The sequence below is a fragment of the Podarcis muralis genome, chromosome 10, assembly GCF_964188315.1.
Source record: "Podarcis muralis chromosome 10, rPodMur119.hap1.1, whole genome shotgun sequence".
Taxonomy (NCBI): Eukaryota; Metazoa; Chordata; class Lepidosauria; order Squamata; family Lacertidae; genus Podarcis; species Podarcis muralis.
The window spans coordinates 76,781,407-76,799,619 of NC_135664.1; the positions used below are offsets into that span (position 1 = coordinate 76,781,407).

Sequence of the window (18,213 nt, forward strand, 5' to 3'; positions counted from 1 at the left end):
CCTGTACACGATATTAATGGGCGTAGGGTTTTTTTGTCCCAACATGCATCACTTTAATCTCATTGACAATGAACCGTATTTTCGGCCCATTCACCCCATTTGGAGAAGTCCCTTTGGAGCTCCTTGCAATCTCTCTCCTTGCAATCTCTCTTTATTTGCTCCAGTTGGCTGGACTCCTCCCTTTATTCCACAGGGACCCGCAGGGCTCAGCCCGACGAGCTGGGGGACTGAGCAGCCTCGCACCTAGATTTTTCTATAACACCCCCCCCTCCCAAGGAAAGGCTCAACATCCACGCCCATGGGGGCCTGTGGCCAGCCCAGACCCTGGAGCTTCTGCATCTCTGCCCCAGCTTGAAACGTGAGGAGGGGAAGTTAGGGGCTGCAGTGCTGGCGAACCTTATCTCCCCCTCCCCGTCCAGACAGAGGAATGGCCTTGTGGGGTTGGACAAGAGAGTCCCATCTGGGTGGTGTGGAGTGGGCAGTACGGGGGCTTCGAACTGTAAAGTAGGGAGGGCCCTCCTGAGTCATCTAGTTGAACCCCCAGCATAGTAGTAATCTCAGCTAAGCATCACAGGCAGGGGGCCATCCAAGCTCCCCCCACCCCACCCAAGGAAGGCACTCTCCCCACTGGCTGTGCTGTACTGCCCTCTCAATGGCCCCTCCTGGCACACTTTCCTGTGGCCAACGACTCTTCCCCAGGGAGGGCATCTGAACAAGAGACCACCCCCCCTGTAGGGTGCTGTGTTGATGTCTGCCAGGCTGAGTAAAAGCAAAGCAGCTGCGCATTGGCACCGAGGGTTCCCAGACTTCAGCCAGTGCCCTCCAGGTTTTCTGAGTGCAGGCATCGTGCTGGCTGGCACTGAGGGGAACTGCAGGCCAATCTGCCTAGGGGGCACCTGCGTGGAGATGGCGGTGCCAGGGAGAAGAGCCGCGGGTTCAGCCAGAGGCTCCTAAAGGCTCTGCCCAGTTTCTTGGCGTGGAAGATGTGACCAGCCAGCAGGGGCTGGGGCTGGCCCCTCCTGGCCCCTGTTACCCAAGGTAAAGGACCCCTGGTCAAGCCCATCCAAAGGCGACTATGGGGACTTACTTCTGAGTAAGCGTGCATCAGATGGAACGGCAAATCCCTTTAAACCGCGTAGGGGTTACTCCTAAGTAAGCGTGCATCAGGCAGGGCTGCAGAGTGGTGCTTCCAAGAGAAGCCAGTTTGCACATCTCATGGGATTTAATGTCTTTATAAATGCACGGGGATAAGTGCATTTATAGAGACACATTTCCACAAAACACCCAAACTCCAGCATGTAGCCGCAGGTGATACAATAGGAGCCTTTCTGCAAATGGCCTTTGCAACACAACTCACTGGGTGGTAACAAAGTACACACATTGGCCTCTTTGCAACGTAGCCCCGTTTCCTCAATGAATCCACCCATTTCAGTAAAACCTGAGCTGAAATAGGAAGGAGAGCAAAACAGCAGCCCTGTCTGACCCCCGTCAGCCTCCTGACTCCCCCAGTCACGTGGCAGGAGATTCATCCTGAGCCCCCCCCCCCTCCGTGAGACGGGTATGGCATCATGGATGATCCATTGATGATCCATATGATCCATTGGTGATCCCCATGATGCAAGCAGACTGGTCCAAAGAGCAGATCTCTAAGCTTGAGTGAAACGGGTCTGCGGTGATGGATTCTGGAGTCAAGAAATCCTCCCTTTCCAGTGATCTCTCAGGCTGGCCAGGAAAAGGCAGCGAGCAGGAATCCTCAGGCATCCCGATGGACAGACAGACCTGTCATGTTGCCAAAACACGAACTCGGAGTCTGATCTGATTTCCATGCAGAACTCATTTTGTGACTTCGCTGTTGGATTGTCGGGATCAGCCCCTCCCCCCTCTCCTGATCCCCAGAAGGAAGACCGGGGGGGGGGATTTCCTCTCCTCCTCCCCCCCCACCCGCTCCACACTTTCCCTCCCTTCCCGGCACATCCTTCTCTCATCCCGCCCACACAATCCCAAATCACACCCCCAATACATTGCTCCTCCTCCTCCTCCTCCTCCTCCTCCTCCTCCTCCTCCTCCTCCAATCCTGCTTCGCTCCGGAAATGAGGGGGGAGCCCCCCTCCCAACCTGCCTGCTTCTCCCGCAAGTGGAGCGTCCACTCCGGATTGCTGCTCTGCGGCGTATCTTGGGGGGGGGGGGGAGGAGGACGGGAAGAGGAGGATCCCCGCCCAACGTGGATGTTGCAGGAAAGGAAATGAGAATCGGGAGCGAGGACAAAAAGGTAAAGGGGTCCGGGGGGGGGAGAGGGGAGAAGAGGACCCAGAGACCCCCGCCAGCTCCCCCCAAGCGCCTTCCGTGGGGCCTGGATCCCGGCACGCGTGCTGCGAAGGGGCGGAGATGGGGCGCCCACCCACGAGGACTCCCTGGGGCGCGGAGAAAAGCGGCCCATGAAAGGGTTAAGGGGTGAGGGAGGCGCCTGGATAGAGACCCCCCTGTCCCTCCCTTGCTCCTGTCAGGGGGGGCCGGGAATGGAGAGGTGTGGCGCGCAGGGCGAGGGGTGACCCGAGCCAAGGGGGCCTTTGGGTGCAGGGGTGACTCCGGGAGAGAGGGAGGAGGTCGAGGAATGGGGGGAGGGAGGGGAGCATCCCTGGGTCAGAGAAGGGCAGCGGGGGGGGGGGGAGATAGGAAGACCAGTCTTTGGGGAGAAGTCTCCATCGTGGCGCCCGCTGGGAATATCCGGAGCGCTAGGGGCTCAGCGCAGAGAGAGGTGGGCCACGAAAGGGTTAACGGGCACGAGGGATAGAGACCCCCCTGTCCCTCCCCGGCTCGTCTTGGGGGGGCCCTCCGGCTGGAGAGATGGGGGCGCAGGACGTGGGGGGAGTGGTGCCAAGGAAGCCTCCGGATGCAGGGGAGACTCCGGGAGAGAGGGAGGGTCTCCATCGTGCCTTCCTTGGGGAATCTCCGGAGGGGCCGCCTTGGCTTCTCCCTCCCGCCCAGGAATGCCCCCCCTTCAAGGCGACCAGAGAGGGATCCCTGGAAAGTGGGGGGGTCCTGTCCCCCCACCCTTCCTTCCTGTAAGCTCCATCCTCTTCCCACCCCATAAGCCCCTGCCCTGTCCAGACACAGCCATTCTGCCCAGTCCAACCACTGGTCCCATGGAGAGGAGAGGAAATCCCGAGAAGAAGAGGGGAGGGGGGAGGCCTTCTCAGAAGTGGCTCTTGGTTTCCGCAATCCCACCCAGGAAGCAGCCAGAAACCTTTTCCTCTCTCTCAGGCTTCCATCTTTATTGTCTTTTCCACTGAGGATGAGGATAATGTACACCTGTCATCAGAAACAGGGGTGCAGAGTCCATGGAATGGCTCTCAGGATTGATACAGAAGTTGCACCTCAAAAGCATTTCTGTTCCTCTCATTCTTTGTAGCCAATGTCAGAGTGACTGACAAGCTGAGATACAACCCATCATCATCCGATGACAGTGACTGCATGAATCTTCACAGTCAAAGGAGCCATTTTCATGATAGACAGTGCCTGGGGCTGGAGGCTCTACACACTGGGTGTGCCTGTGCAGGCCAAAGACTGCCAGTATTAGTACAGGTGAGGTGTGTGTCATTCCCAAATTTACAGACTGTGTGTGAATGAGAGTTTGTGGGTGGGATTATAGTTTATGGCAACCCTGTGGTTTTCTCCACCCATAACATTTCGTAAGCTAATATTGCAGTACGAATTCCAAAATAACTACAAAAAATCACAAGATGATAATAATAGTACACTGGTACCTCGGGTTAAGAACTGAATTCGTTCTGCAGCTCTGTTCTTAATCTGAAACTGTTCTTAACCTGAAGCACCACTTTAGCTAATGGGGCCTCCTGCTGCCCAAGACAGGTGTTGATCATCATGTGAGCTGGGCACAGGTGGGCTGAAGCGAGCTGCTGCCATTCCTGTGGAGCCTCCTTTTATTGACACAAGTATGCAAGCCAGGCAAATACATTTTTGGGCTGTGGCCTTTACATCTTCCGTCCCAAAATCGTGGGGTGGTACAAAGTTATTTTGGCACCTGTTCCACAGCGTCATTTCCCCCTTGCTCAATGTATGATGAATGGAGACAAACGTCTCATGGAAAAGGGTTACAGACAGGACACCGCAAACTGCTGAGATCGCAAAAGGTCAGGCAGAGGTGGAACGATGTACAGACAGCTGTGGCTTGTCGGGGGGGGGGGTTGCCCTGCACCCCAAGGTCACGCGTGCAGGCAGATTGTGGCAGCCTGCTGGTGGAAAGTGTGCTCCCTCCGGACCCCACTGTCCACTCCGCAATATCCCTACACACCAGAGCAGGATTTCTGTTCTCATCCTGAAGCAAAGTTCTTAACCCAAGATACTATTTCTGGGTTAGCAGAGTCTGTAACCTGAAGCGCCTGTAACCCGAGGCACCACTCTAGATGTTATACTATTAGTATCTTCCCCAAGCCACTCTGGGCAGCTTACAGTACATATAGGTAAAGGTAAAGGGACCCCTGACCGGAAGGTCCAGTTGCGGGAAACTCTGGGGTTGCGGCACTCATCTCGCTTTATTGGCCGAGGGAGCCGGCGTACAGCTTCCGGGTCGTGTGGCCAGCAGAACTAAGCGCTTCTGGCAAATCAGAGCAGAGCACGGAAACGCCATTTACCTTCCCGCCAGAGCGGTACCTATTTATCTACTTGCTCTTTGATGTGCTTTCGAACTGCTAGGTTGGCAGGAGCAGGGACCAAGCAACGGGAGCTCACCCTGTCGCAGGGATTTGAACCGCCGACCTTCTGATCAGCAAGTCCTAAGTTCTGGGGTTTAACCCACAACGCTACCCGCGTCCCTACAGTACATATACAAGACAGTAAAACATCCAAAAATTAAAAGCCTCCTGATACAGCTGTCTTCTAAATGTCAGATAGTTGCCTGTTTCCTAGCCCTCTGAAGGGAGGGCATTCCATGGGGCAGGAAGCCCTCTGCCTGGTTCCCTGGAACTTCACTTCTAACTGCAAGGGAACCAGCAGAAGACTCTCGGAGGCGGACCTCCCTGTCCGGACTGAACGACTGGGGTAAAGATGCTCCTTCAGGTTCACAGGGCCGAGGCTGAGGAGGGCTTTAGGTTGCAGATCTTGCTCCTCCATAATGATTGATGTATAGGTAGCAGAGTAGGAGAAAACACTCAGAGGCAGAAAAAAAAATCAGCTGAGAAATTTATTACTGAAGACAGATAAGCATGACAGGACCCAAAAAATAGCAAAAATGTAACTCACAGTAAAACCCTGACTTAGCAAACCAAAACAGCACTCAAGTAAGAAACAGACAAGCAGAGTAGAGTAATATCAGAATATGAAGTGGGAGCAGGCACATTTCAATACTGCAATTTATATATAATTCAAAGTCAGAGTAATCCTGGGACTAGATAACAAGCCTCCAGGTGGACGTGCCCCACCTGCCCTTCACTTTCCTCTTCCGCACGGGCAGAATCTGCCTTCTGGACTGTGGGATTCACGGTTGTTCTCCTCCACTCCATCCACCAGGGCTTGACTTCAGGTGCAGCAGAATTCCCCACCCAGCCCATCAACGATTTGAGACCCATCAGCTTTCCCCACCTGGTTTAGCCGGCTGGTAGAAGCCGTTGCTTGAACCCCTGTTGCATGCTGACAGCTTCTGGAAGCCACAGGTGAGAGCTGAGTGCAGGGTGGGCACCAAGGGTGGAAAAATGATCCCAGGAGGTGCAGGACATGTCCCCCACCAAAGGAACTACTTATCCCCAACACCCCATGAGATCTAGATTCAGGTAGGTAGCCGTGTTGGTCTGACACAGTTGAAATAAAACATTTAAAAATAGTCCAGTAGCACCTTAGAGACCAACTAAGATTGTTCTAGGTATAAGCTTTTGTGTGCATGCACAATTCTTCAGATACACTGACACAGATGTCACCAGACCCTTGTATATCGTGGGAGGGTGGGGTGGGGTTTTTCTCAGAAGGGTACTCCTACTACCATCTCCCACTATATGAAGAACTGTGAATGCACACAAAAGCTTATATCTAGAACCTAAGGTGCAACTGGACTATTTTTTTACTTTTTTACTTCAACTGTGTCAGACCAATATGTCTACCTACCATGAAGAACAGTTATCTCCTTGCCTTGAATATCCTGCCTTTCAGATTAGGATAGTCCTCTGTCAGAAGACAAGCACAGGATCAGGCAGCACATCATCATTATAAAGAACCTTTGGGGTGGGTGTTTCCGTCTGGGATTCCCATGTGCCATCTGCTTTCCTTCTGCTTCTTCTGCTCTCTCCATGCAATGTGAGGCATGTAGACACAGGTCCATCTCCAAGAACAGGAGCTTCCCTGAGCACCCATTCAGCTGACCCCAAGCACCAAGCCTTGTCACTAGTTCTCTGACTGACCCAGACCACAGTCCCTGGAAGAGATGTAGGCCTGGGTCTCCCAAAATAATCCATATGGACCTCCTGAGGTGAGTGGGACTGTGCAGGTGATTCATGAAGATCTAGAGGTGGAAATGGGAGCAACCACTTGATTTGAAAGGCAGTCCCACAGGACAACAGTATTCCAAGATCATGCTGTGTTATTAAAGATGATTGAGGATCTTGAAAGGTTCCTGATGCATTACTACCCTTTGACATCATACCATTTTCATTTCCTAAAAATTGGGAACATGGGTAGCACATGGGAGAATGTAAGAGATGTTGAAATAAGAGAAGGTGCTAATGGCGGTTGATGTGTTCTCTTTCCCTTTGTTCTCTTCCTTGAAACCCAAACAGGATTTGCTTTCTGCCCACTCTGAAAAAGGTGATGGAGAAGACAGAATTGCGGGGGACAGGGCACCTTTCGTTTCATTAGGAATAGCCATTAAAATGTGTGAAATGTGGAATATGCATCACTGAATGAGCACACATAGTTCACATCAACGAACACAAAAAGGAAAGAAGCCATTCAAAGGTATGTAGTGCGGAAAGAGCTTCTCTTTCAACTCAAAACTTAGAACACACCAGCGGACTCACACAGAGAGAAAACGTTTTAAGTGAAGGGAGTGTGGGAAGAATTTCAGTCAGAGTGGAAACCTTAAATTGCACAAAGGGACTCACACAGGGGGAAAACCATATGAATGTATGGTGTGTGGAAAGAACATTAATAATAGTGGAAGCCTTAGAAGATATCAACGGACTCACACAGGGGCGAAACCGTTTAAATGCATGGAGTGTGGAAAGAGCTTCAGTCAGAGTGCACAACTTAGATCACATCAATGGACTCACACAGGGGAGAAACCATATAAATGTATCGAGTGTGGAAAGAGCTTTAGTGATATTGGAAGCCTTAGAAAACATCAACGGACTCACACAGGGGAGAAACCATTTAAATGTATCGAGTGTGGAAAGAGCTTCAGTCGGAGTGGAAACCTTAGAAATCATCAACAGACTCACACAGGGGAGAAACCATTTGAATGCATGGAGTGTGGAAAGAGCTTTAGTGAAAATGGAAGCCTTAGGAACCATCAACGGACTCACACAGTGGAGAAACCATATAAATGTCTGGAGTGTGGAAAGAGCTTCAGTCGGAGTGGACACCTCAATATACATCAACGGACTCACACAGGGGAGAAACCATATAAATGTCTGGAGTGTGGAAAGAGTTTTACTGATCGTGGAAGCCTTAGAAGACATCAACGGACTCACACAGGGGAGAAACCATTTAAATGCATGGAGTGTGGAAAGGAATTCAGTCAGAGTGGAGTTCTTAGGAACCATCAACGGACTCACACAGGGGAGAAACCATATAAATGTCTGGAGTGTGGAAAGAGCTTCAGTCGGAGTGGAAACCTTAGAAAACATCAACGGACTCACACAGGGGAGAAACCATTTAAATGTATCGAGTGTGGAAAGAGCTTTAGTGAAAATGGAAGCCTTAGGAACCATCAATGGACTCACACAGGGGAGAAACCATATAAATGTCTGGAGTGTGGAAAGAGTTTTAGTGAAAATGGAAGCCTTAGATCACATCAATGGACTCACACAGGGGAGAAACCATTTAAATGTATCGAGTGTGGAAAGAGCTTCAGTGAAAATGGAAAGCTTAGGAACCATCAACGGACTCACACAGGGGAGAAACCATTTAAATGTATCGAGTGTGTAAAGAGCTTAAGTGAAAATGGAAGCCTTAGGAAACATCAATGGACTCACACGGTGGAGAAACCATATAAATGTATGGAGCGTGGAAAGAGCTTCAGTCTGAGTGGAAACCTTAGAACACATCAACAGACTCACATAGGGGAGAAACCATTTAAATGTATCGAGTGTGGAAAGAGCTTTAGTAAAAATGGAAGCCTTAGGAAACATCAATGGACTCACACAGGGGAGAAACCATATAAATGTATGGAGCGTGGAAAGAGCTTCAGTCTGAGTGGAAACCTTAGAACACATCAACGGACTCACACAGGGGAGAAACCATTTAAATGCATGGAGTGTGGAAAGGAATTCAGTCAGAGTGGAGAACTTAGACTACATCAACGGACTCACACAGGGGAGAAACCATTTAAATGTATCCCGTGTGGAAAGAGCTTCAGTCGGAGTGGAACCCTTAGAACACATCAACGGACTCACACAGGGGAGAAACCATTTAAATGCATGGAGTGTGGAAAGAGCTTCAGTCAGAGTGGAAACCTTAGAAATCATCAACAGACTCACACAGGGGAGAAACCATATAAATGTCTGGAGTGTGGAAAGAGCTTCAGTCGGAGTGGAGATCTTAGAACACATCAACGGACTCACACAGGGGAGAAACCATTTGAATGCATGGAGTGTGGAAAGAGCTTCAGTCAGAGTGCACAACTTAGATCACATCAATGGACTCACACAGGCGATAAACCATATAAATGTATCGAGTGTGGAAAGAGCTTTAGTGATATTGGAAGCCTTAGAACACATCAACGGACTCACACAGGGGAGAAACCATTTAAATGCATGGAGTGTGGAAAGGAATTCAGTCAGAGTGGAGATCTTAGAAGACATCAACGGACTCACACAGGGGAGAAACCATTTAAATGCATGGAGTGTGGAAAGGAATTCAGTCAGAGTGGAGTTCTTAGGAACCATCAACGGACTCACACAGGGGAGAAACCATATAAATGTCTGGAGTGTGGAAAGAGTTTTAGTGATCGTGGAAGCCTTAGATCACATCAACGGACTCACACAGGGGAGAAACCATTTAAATGTATCGAGTGTGGAAAGAGCTTTAGTGAAAATGGAAAGCTTAGGAACCATCAACGGACTCACACAGGGGAGAAACCATTTAAATGCATGGAGTGTGGAAAGGAATTCAGTCAGAGTGGAGATCTTAGAAGACATCAACGGACTCACACAGGGGAGAAACCATTTAAATGCATGGAGTGTGGAAAGGAATTCAGTCAGAGTGGAGTTCTTAGGAACCATCAACGGACTCACACAGGGGAGAAACCATATAAATGTCTGGAGTGTGGAAAGAGTTTTAGTGATCGTGGAAGCCTTAGATCACATCAACGGACTCACACAGGGGAGAAACCATTTAAATGTATCGAGTGTGGAAAGAGCTTTAGTGAAAATGGAAAGCTTAGGAACCATCAACGGACTCACACAGGGGAGAAACCATTTAAATGTATCGAGTGTGGAAAGAGCTTTAGTGAAAATGGAAGCCTTAGGAAACATCAATGGACTCACACAGGGGAGAAACCATATAAATGTATGGAGCGTGGAAAGAGCTTCAGTTTGAGTGGAAACCTTAGAACACATCAACAGACTTACACAGGGGAGAAACCATTTAAATGCATGGAGTGTGGAAAGGAATTCAGTCAGAGTGGAGAACTTAGACTACATCAACGGACTCACACAGGGGAGAAACCATTTAAATGTATCGCGTGTGGAAAGAGCTTTAGTAAAAGTGGAAACCTTAGAACACATCAACGGACTCACACAGGGGAGAAACCATTTAAATGTATCGAGTGTGGAAAGAGCTTTAGTAAAAGTGGAAACCTTAGAACACATCAACGGACTCACACAGGGGAGAAACCATTTAAATGCATGGAGTGTGGAAAGAGCTTCAGTCAGAGTGGAAACCTTAGAAATCATCAACGGACTCACACAGGGGAGAAACCATTTGAATGCATGGAGTGTGGAAAGAGCTTCAGCCAGAGTGCACAACTTAGATCACATCAATGGACTCACACAGGCGAGAAACCATATAAATGTATCGAGTGTGGAAAGAGCTTTAGTGATATTGGAAGCGTTAGAACACATCAACGGACTCACACAGGGGAGAAACCATTTAAATGCATGGAGTGTGGAAAGGAATTCAGTCAGAGTGGAGATCTTAGAAGACATCAACGGACTCACACAGGGGAGAAACCAGATACCGTATTTTTCGCCCCATAGGACGCACCTAGTTTTTTTTTTTGGGGGGGGGAAATAAAGAAAAAAAATTTTTTCCTGGCTGGCTTCCCCCGACCCCAGCCCCCAGAACAGGCTGCTGCCTGCAAGCCTTGCGAACCTGGTGCGCAAGGCTTGTGGACATCTGCCCGAAGCACGGGGCGGGCTCTGCAGCATGCCCCATGATTCGGGCTGCAGGCTGCCGCCCGCAAGCCTTGCGAACCCGGTGGGAGCTGCCGCTGGGCGCGCGAGGCTTGCGGATAGCTTCCTGAAGCCTGGAGAGCGAGAGGGGTCGGTGCACACAGATGCCTCTCGCTCTCCAGGCTTCAGCGAAAGCCTGCATTCGCCCCATAGGACGCACGCACATTTCCCCTTCATTTTTGGAGGGGAAAAATGTGTCCTATAGGGCGAAAAATACGGTAAATGTATTGAGTGTGGAAAGAGCTTTAGTAATAGTGGAAGCCTTAGAAATCATCAACGACTCACACAGGGGAGAAACCATTTAAATGTATTGAGTGTGGAAAGAGCTTTAGTGAAAATGGAAGCCTTAGAACAGTGTTTCCCAACCTTGTGCCTCCAGCTGTTTTTGAACTACAACTCCCATTATCCCTGACTAGCAAGGCCAGTGGCAAGGGATGTTGGGAATTGTAGAACAAAAACAGCTGGAGGCACAAGGTTGGGAAACACTGCCTTAGAACACATCAACGGACTCACACACGGGAGAAACCATTTAAGGGTATGGACTGTAGAAGGAGCTTCAGTCAGAGTGGAACCCTTGATTTATGTCAACAGCCTCACACAAAAGACAAACCATATAACCGTATTTTTCACTCTATAAGACTTAACAGACCACAAGACGTACCTAGTTTTTGGAGGACGAAAACAAGAAAAAAAATATTCTGCATCCCAGAAGCAAGAGGGATTGCTGCGCAGCAAAAGTAGCAATCCCTCTTGCTGTTCTGGCTTCTGGGATAGCTGCACAGCCTGCATTCGCTCCATAAGACGCACACACCTTTCCCCTTACTTTTTAGCAGGGAAAAAGTGAGTCTTATAGAGCAAAAAATACGGTAAAATCAGGAAAGTACTCTTAGTGGAAGTTCAAATTCAACAGACTTATGGACAGGAAGAACTTTAAGAGTTGAAACCCTTCAGACCATCAACAAACTCAGAAGAGAAGCAGTTTAAATGAAAAGACTGCAAAAAGTGCTTTCTTTATAATGGAGTATTTAAGGAACAGGGACACGGGTGGCACTGTGGGTTAAACCACAGAGCCTAGGACTTGCCGATCAGAAGGTCGGTGGTTCGAATCCCCACAACGTGGTGAGCTCCCGTTGCTCGGTCACTGTTCCTGCCGACCTAGCAGTTTGCAATCATGTCAAATTGCAAGTAGATAAATAGGTACCGCTCTGATGGGAAGGTAAACGGCGCTTCTATGCGCTGCTCTGGTTCGCCAGAAGCGGCTTAGTCCTGCTGGCCACATGACCCAGAAGCTGTAGCCCGGCTCCCTCGGCCAATAAAGTGAGATGAGCACCGCAACCCCAGAGTCGTCTTTGACTGGACCTAATGGTCAGGGGTCCCTTTACCTTTACCTTTATTTAAGGAACATCTAGGGACTCTCACATGGGAGAACCCATTTAGATGTATGGAATGTGGGACGTCTTCCTCTCAGAGTCCACTCTGAGCAATGAACTCAGCAGGAAATCATTCCTACAAGCATGAGGTATATGTGAAGTTCTAGTGTTTATATATAAAAAATTCCTTCCAGTAGCACCTTAAAGACCAACTAGGTTAGTTCGTGGTATGAGCTTTCGTGTGCATGCACACTTCTTCAGATACACTTCTTCTTCAGAACTTTTTCTGAAGAACCAGAACTTTTTCGCTGCCTCCTGCCCTGCGCGTTCTGAAGAAAACTTGAAATACTGAAATTGAATGGGGGATTTCCCCCCCAGCCTAATTTCAAGAGGGGGAAGGAGGGGCTGCAGGTATCAGAGAAGTCTCCTGGGGGCCCCATCTTCGCTCATGAAACCCATGGGGCAACCCCAGAGCTCCTGCTCATTCTGGGGTTTGAGGAAGATAGTATTTTTCCATAGTCCCAGAATTTTTGATTCAATCATGCTTCTCAGGAGTTTTCCCACCAGAGGACCACAGTGCTGTAGTGTGTTCCCACCATTTCAGAACACCATTTCAGATAAAACCACAGCGGACTTTGCCACCAAACTCTGCCAATTTGTCCTTACCCACAACAACTTCAAATTCGGTGATGACCTGTTCCTTCAGATCAGCGGCACAGCAATGGGCACCCGCATGGCCCCACAGTATTCCAACATCTTCATGGCAGATTTAGAACAATGTTTCCTAAACTCCTACCCACTCAAACCTCTCTTGTACCTGCGATACATTGATGATATTTTTATCATCTGGACACATGGTCAACAGACCCTGGACACCTTCCACCAGAAATTCAATGATTTCACCCCACAATCAACCTAACAATGAATCAATCTATGCAAGAAATACATTTTTTGGGCACTACTATAAAAATACAGGATGGGCGCATAGACACCACCTTATACCGTAAACCAACTGACCGACAAACATATCTACATGCCTCTAGCTACCATCCCAAACATACCAAACAGTCCATTGTATATAGCCAGGCACTACGTTACAGCCGTATCTGTTCCAATTCTACAGACAGAGACTCTCACCTAAGAGATCTACAGCAAACCTTTTTAGAACTAAAATACCCAGCAGATGAAGTTAGACAACAGATCAACAGAGCCAGACTGATACCCAGAGAGAACTTGCTGCAAGACAGACCCAAAAAAGAAAATAACAGAACACCTCTAGTCATCACATACAGCTCCCAAGTTAAAACAGTACAACACATCATCAGAGATCTACAACCTCTCCTGGACAATGACAGTTCTCTTTCTCAAGCTCTGGGAGGAAGACCTTTCATTGCCTACAGACAGCCACCCAATCTTAAACAACTCCTAACCCACAATAATACTACAACCAGACTTAACACGGACACTGGCACCAGAGCCTGCAATAAACCCAGATGCCAACTTTGCTGCCACATACACCCGGACAACACCATTACTGGCCCCAACAACATCACACATACCGTCTCAGGACTATTTAATTGCTCATCGTCTAACATTGTATATGCCATCAAATGCCAACAGTGTCCTTCAGCTCTCTATATTGGACAAACAGGCCAAACCTTACGCCAAAGAATAAACGGACATAAATCTGACATCAAGAATCACAAGACAGAGAAACCAGTAGGAGAACACTTCAATCTCCCAGGACATTCTATACAAGATCTCAAAGTAGCTGTTTTACTACAAAGGAATTTCAGAAATAGACTGGAAAGAGAAGCTGCTGAATTGCAACTCATTACCAAACTTAAAACCATGGAGAGACCTGGTCTGAACAAAGACATTGGATTCTTATCTCACTATACATGACAAAGCCATTTTTCACCTTCTCACCCCTTGCTTTTTCCTGTAAGACCTATTGCAGTCGTTTAGAGTCGTCAACAGGCTCATCACAGCTATCTGCCAATCACCCATTCCCACCACCCTTCTGAGTAATACCCCTCCCCACCTTCTCACTATATAGAAGGATCTGGCAACTTCTGTTTCAGTGTATCTGAAGAAGTGTGCATGCACACGAAAGCTCATACCAAGAACTAACTTAGTTGGTCTTTAAGGTGCTACTGGAAGGAATTTTTTTTTGTTTTGACTACGGAGAAGACCTTCAGAAAGGGACTGAAGGAGAATCAAGAGCCTCAGGATCTGGACCACTAAGTTTTATACCTACACCTTTGGGTTCTGATGAGCCTGAGAAAGTGATACCACCGCCAAAGGGAGAATAGAACTATCTCAACATGTCTCTGCAACTACTAAGTTGGAACATTCATGGTTTTAATTCCCCTGAGAAAAGGAAGAAGATTTTTCATTTATTAAAAAAGGAACAATTAGACTTAATTTGCCTACAGGAAACACATGTGATTAGGCTCCATAGGAAAGTTTTAATCAATAAGAGACTGGGTCAAGAATTTATTTCATCTGATAGAGTGAAGAAGAGAGGAGTTGCTATCTATGCAAAAGAAAGCCTATCACCAAAATTTCTTTTTAAAGATGAGCAAGGAAGAATTTTGGCAATTGAAATTCAAATACAAGGAGAAATTCTTTTGATTTTGGGAATTTATGCACCAAATGAGGGGAAGTCGGAATTTTACAAGAAGTTGCATGAGACAATGCTGGATTATGTGGACTATAATAACATCATTATGATGGGTGACATGAATGGGGTGGTATCTACGAATATGGACAAAGCGCAAAGTCAAAGCATAACAAAAGAGGGCAGGCTACCAAAGACTTTTTTTGAACTAACTGACAACATGGATCTGATTGACATTTGGAGAACAAAAAACCCCTTAGGAAGAGAAGGGACATTCTTCTCTGAAGCCAAAATGACACGGACAAGAACTGACCAAATATGGATAACTAGAGGATTGGCTCCCAAGACTAGAAAGGTGGAAATCTGCCCAAAAACCTGCTCCGACCATAATGCAGTAAAGATGGAAATGAGATTAAATTTAACTGGCTCCTTCAGATGGAAGATGAATGACACCTTATTAAGAGACCAAGAGATTGTCAAGAAGGCCCAAAAGAACCTGTGGGACTACTTTGAAGTAAACTTGAAAACCACAGTGGAAAAAAGAATAATCTGGGGTGCAAGTAAAGCGGTGATGAGGGGGTTTCTGATACAACAGAATGCAATAAAAAAGAGAACCCAAAATGAGAAAAAAGACAGAATTTTTGAGAAAATAAAAGGAGAGAAAAAATTAAGATTGAAACCAAAGTCACAGGAGATTCTGAGAGAAATTAAATTATATCAAGTACAATATATGAAATTGATAAATCAGGAAGTCGAATGGAAAATCAAATAAATGAGACAAAAGACCTTTGAATCAGCTAATAAATGTGGAAAACTGCTAGCATGGCAGTTGAAAAAAGACAGAAGTTGAACACGGTTACCAATCTTGAGATTGAGGGGAGAAATATCCAAATCCTGTGGAGATTAGAAAATGCTTCCAGAGATACTTCAAACAACTTTATACCCAGGGGCCGCAGAAAGAGACGGATATAGACCAATTTTTAAGAACTAATGGATTACAAAAACTATCTCAAGAAAACAAGACAATATTGAACCATAAGATAACGGAACAGGAGATTGAAGGTGCCATTCAGAACATGCAACTGGGCAAGTCTCCAGGGCCGGATGGGTTAACCTCCAAGTATTATAAGACTTTGAAAGACTATTTAATTCAACCATTAAAGGAGGTGTGCAACGAGATTATGGAGGGGAAGAAGGCACCGGAGTCATGGAAAGAAGCTTTCATCACACTTATACCAAAATCTGAAGCTGAAAAGACACAACTCAAGAACTACCGTCCCATTTCCCTTTTAAATGTGGATTATAAAATTTTTGCAGATATTTTAGCTAACAGATTAAAAAGAGTGTTAAATGAAGTGATCCATAAAGACCAGGCAGGCTTCCTCCCAGGCAGACATTTGTCTGACAATACAAGGAACATTATTGATATTTTGGAGTTATTGCAAACAAACACTAACACAAGAGCAGTTTTGATTTTTATTGATGCGGAGAAGGCCTTTGACAATATCTCTTGGAATTTTATGAAGAAGAATCTTAAGGGAATGGGACGGGGGTTTGAAAATGGTATAGACGCAATCTATTCAGAACAAAAAGCAAAATTGATAGTTAATAACGTGGTGTCAGAAGAGTTTAAAATTGAAAAAGGAACACGACAGGGTTGCCCTATCTCTCCATTGCTATTTATTTCGGTCCTGGAGGTGCTCTTGAACATGATTAGGAGGGACCGGTTGATTAAAGGAATCCAGGTCGGAGCTAAACAATATAAACTCAGGGCCTTTGCAGATGACCTGGTTTTGACATTACAGGAGGCAGAATCTAGTACGAAGAGAGTTTTAGAACTGATTCAAGAATTTGGTCAGGTGGCAGGATTTAAATTAAACAAGCAAAAAACTAAGGTTTTGGAGAAAAAATTGACAACAATGGAAAAAGAAAGGTTTCAGAAGGAGACAGATTTAAATGTGGTGAAGAAAGTGAAATATCTAGGGATTAATATGACAGCCAAAAATTTGAATTTATTTAAAGATAATTATGAAAAATGTTGGTCAGAGGTTAAAAAAGATTTAGAAATTTGGTCAAAATTGAAGCTTTCCTTGTTGGGTTGAATTGCTGCCATAAAGATGAATGTACTGCCAAAAATGCTGTTTTTGTTTCAAACTTTGCAGATTGTGGACAGGATGGACTGTTTCAAGGGGTGGCAGAGAGACATTTCTAAGTTTGTCTGGCAGGGCAAAAAGCCCAGAATAAAATTTAAAATATTGACTGATGCTAAAGAAAGAGGGGGGTTTGCCCTGCCAGACAATAATAATAATAATAATAATAATAATAATAATAATAATAATAATAATAATAATAATAATAAATTATTTGTACCCCGCCCATCTGGCTGAGTTTCCCCAGCCACTCTGGGCGGCTTCCAACAAAGATAAAAAATACACTAAAATGTCACATATTAAAAACTTCCCTGAACAGGGCTGCCTTCAGATGTCTCCTGAATGTCAGGTAGTTGTTTATCGCTTTGACATCTGATGGGAGGGCGTTCCACAGGACGGGCGCCACTACCGAGAAGTTGACATGAAGTTGTATTATGAATCAGCAGCATTCTGCTGGTTGAAAGACTGGCTACTTCTGGAGAACACTGACATTTTGGATTTGGAAGGGTTTAACAATGCGTTTGGGTGGCATGCATATCTGTGGTACGACAAGGTTAAAATTCATAGAGCATTCAAGAACCATATTGTCAGGAAAGCAGTGTTTAATGTCTGGATAAGATATAAAGATTTATTAGAAAACAAGACCCCAAGGTGGCTATCACCCATGGAAGCTAAGGCTCTGAAAAGACTCAATATGGAGGCCAAGTGGCCGAAATATTGGGAGATATTAGAACAAAATGGAGACACATTGAGATTGCAGAGTTTTGAGAAATTAAAAGATAAAGTGCAAGATTGGCTACATTATTATCAAATTAGAGAGGTTTTTTATATGGATAAAAAAATAGGCTTCCAGGTGGAAAAATCGAAATTAGAAACAGAATTGTTAGAACCTAAAACTAAGGTACTTTCAAGAATGTATAACTTGCTGTTAAAATGGAACACTCAGGATGAAACGGTCAAATCAGCTATGATTAAGTGGGCGCAAGACATTGGTTATAACATTATGTTGCTGACTGAGAACAGTTATGGACCACCGGTGTGAAATTTACGGCATGTAATGCCTTAAAAGAAAATATTATGAAACCGATATATAGGTGGTACATGACACCAGTCAAGCTTGCAAAAGTATATCATTTGCCTGATAATAAATGTTGGAAATGTAGAGAAAATGAGGGAACATTCTTTCACCTTTGGTGGACGTGCCCAAAGGCAGTGGCGTAGCGTGGGGGGTGCCAGGGGTGCCGGCCGCACCGGGCGCAACATCTGGGGGGGCGCGAGTCCAGAGGGCCCAGCCGTGTCGTACCCTGCCCCCTAGCTCCCCCCGTCCTCCCTCCTCCTCCGAGATCCCTCCAAACCTCCAAACTCAGCGCGCACGATCCACTCCCCTCCGCTGAGTTTACTTCCCCTGTTCCCCAGGCTCTGCCGATCCGCGGGCGGCGACCCGAGGAGGCGGG

The 18,213-nt window shown here is 46.6% G+C and overlaps 1 protein-coding gene across 4 annotated transcripts; it reads left to right on the forward strand.

Moving 5' to 3' along the window:
* The first annotated feature begins 1,666 nt into the window (after window positions 1–1,666).
* Window positions 1,667–17,975, forward strand: LOC144329045 (uncharacterized). Of its 4 annotated transcripts, none has more exons than XM_077935499.1 (4): window positions 1,667–2,269; window positions 3,410–3,587; window positions 5,527–5,669; window positions 6,783–17,975. In XM_077935499.1, the coding sequence occupies exon 4, from the start codon at window positions 7,131–7,133 to the stop codon at window positions 10,419–10,421; it is 3,291 nt and encodes a 1,096-aa protein (XP_077791625.1). In that variant the 5' UTR covers window positions 1,667–2,269; window positions 3,410–3,587; window positions 5,527–5,669; window positions 6,783–7,130; the 3' UTR covers window positions 10,422–17,975. The 4 variants fall into 4 exon arrangements, with proteins under 4 accessions (XP_077791625.1, XP_077791626.1, XP_077791627.1 ...); XM_077935500.1 differs by having other exon boundaries at window positions 3,410–3,582; XM_077935501.1 differs by lacking the exon at window positions 5,527–5,669.
* Window positions 17,976–18,213: the final 238 nt, after the last annotated feature.

Bases quoted from the DNA above. Each gene is read 5' to 3' on its own strand.
- LOC144329045 (XM_077935499.1), top strand. From the start codon at position 7,131: ATGGTGTGTGGAAAGAACATTAATAATAGTGGAAGCCTTAGAAGATAT.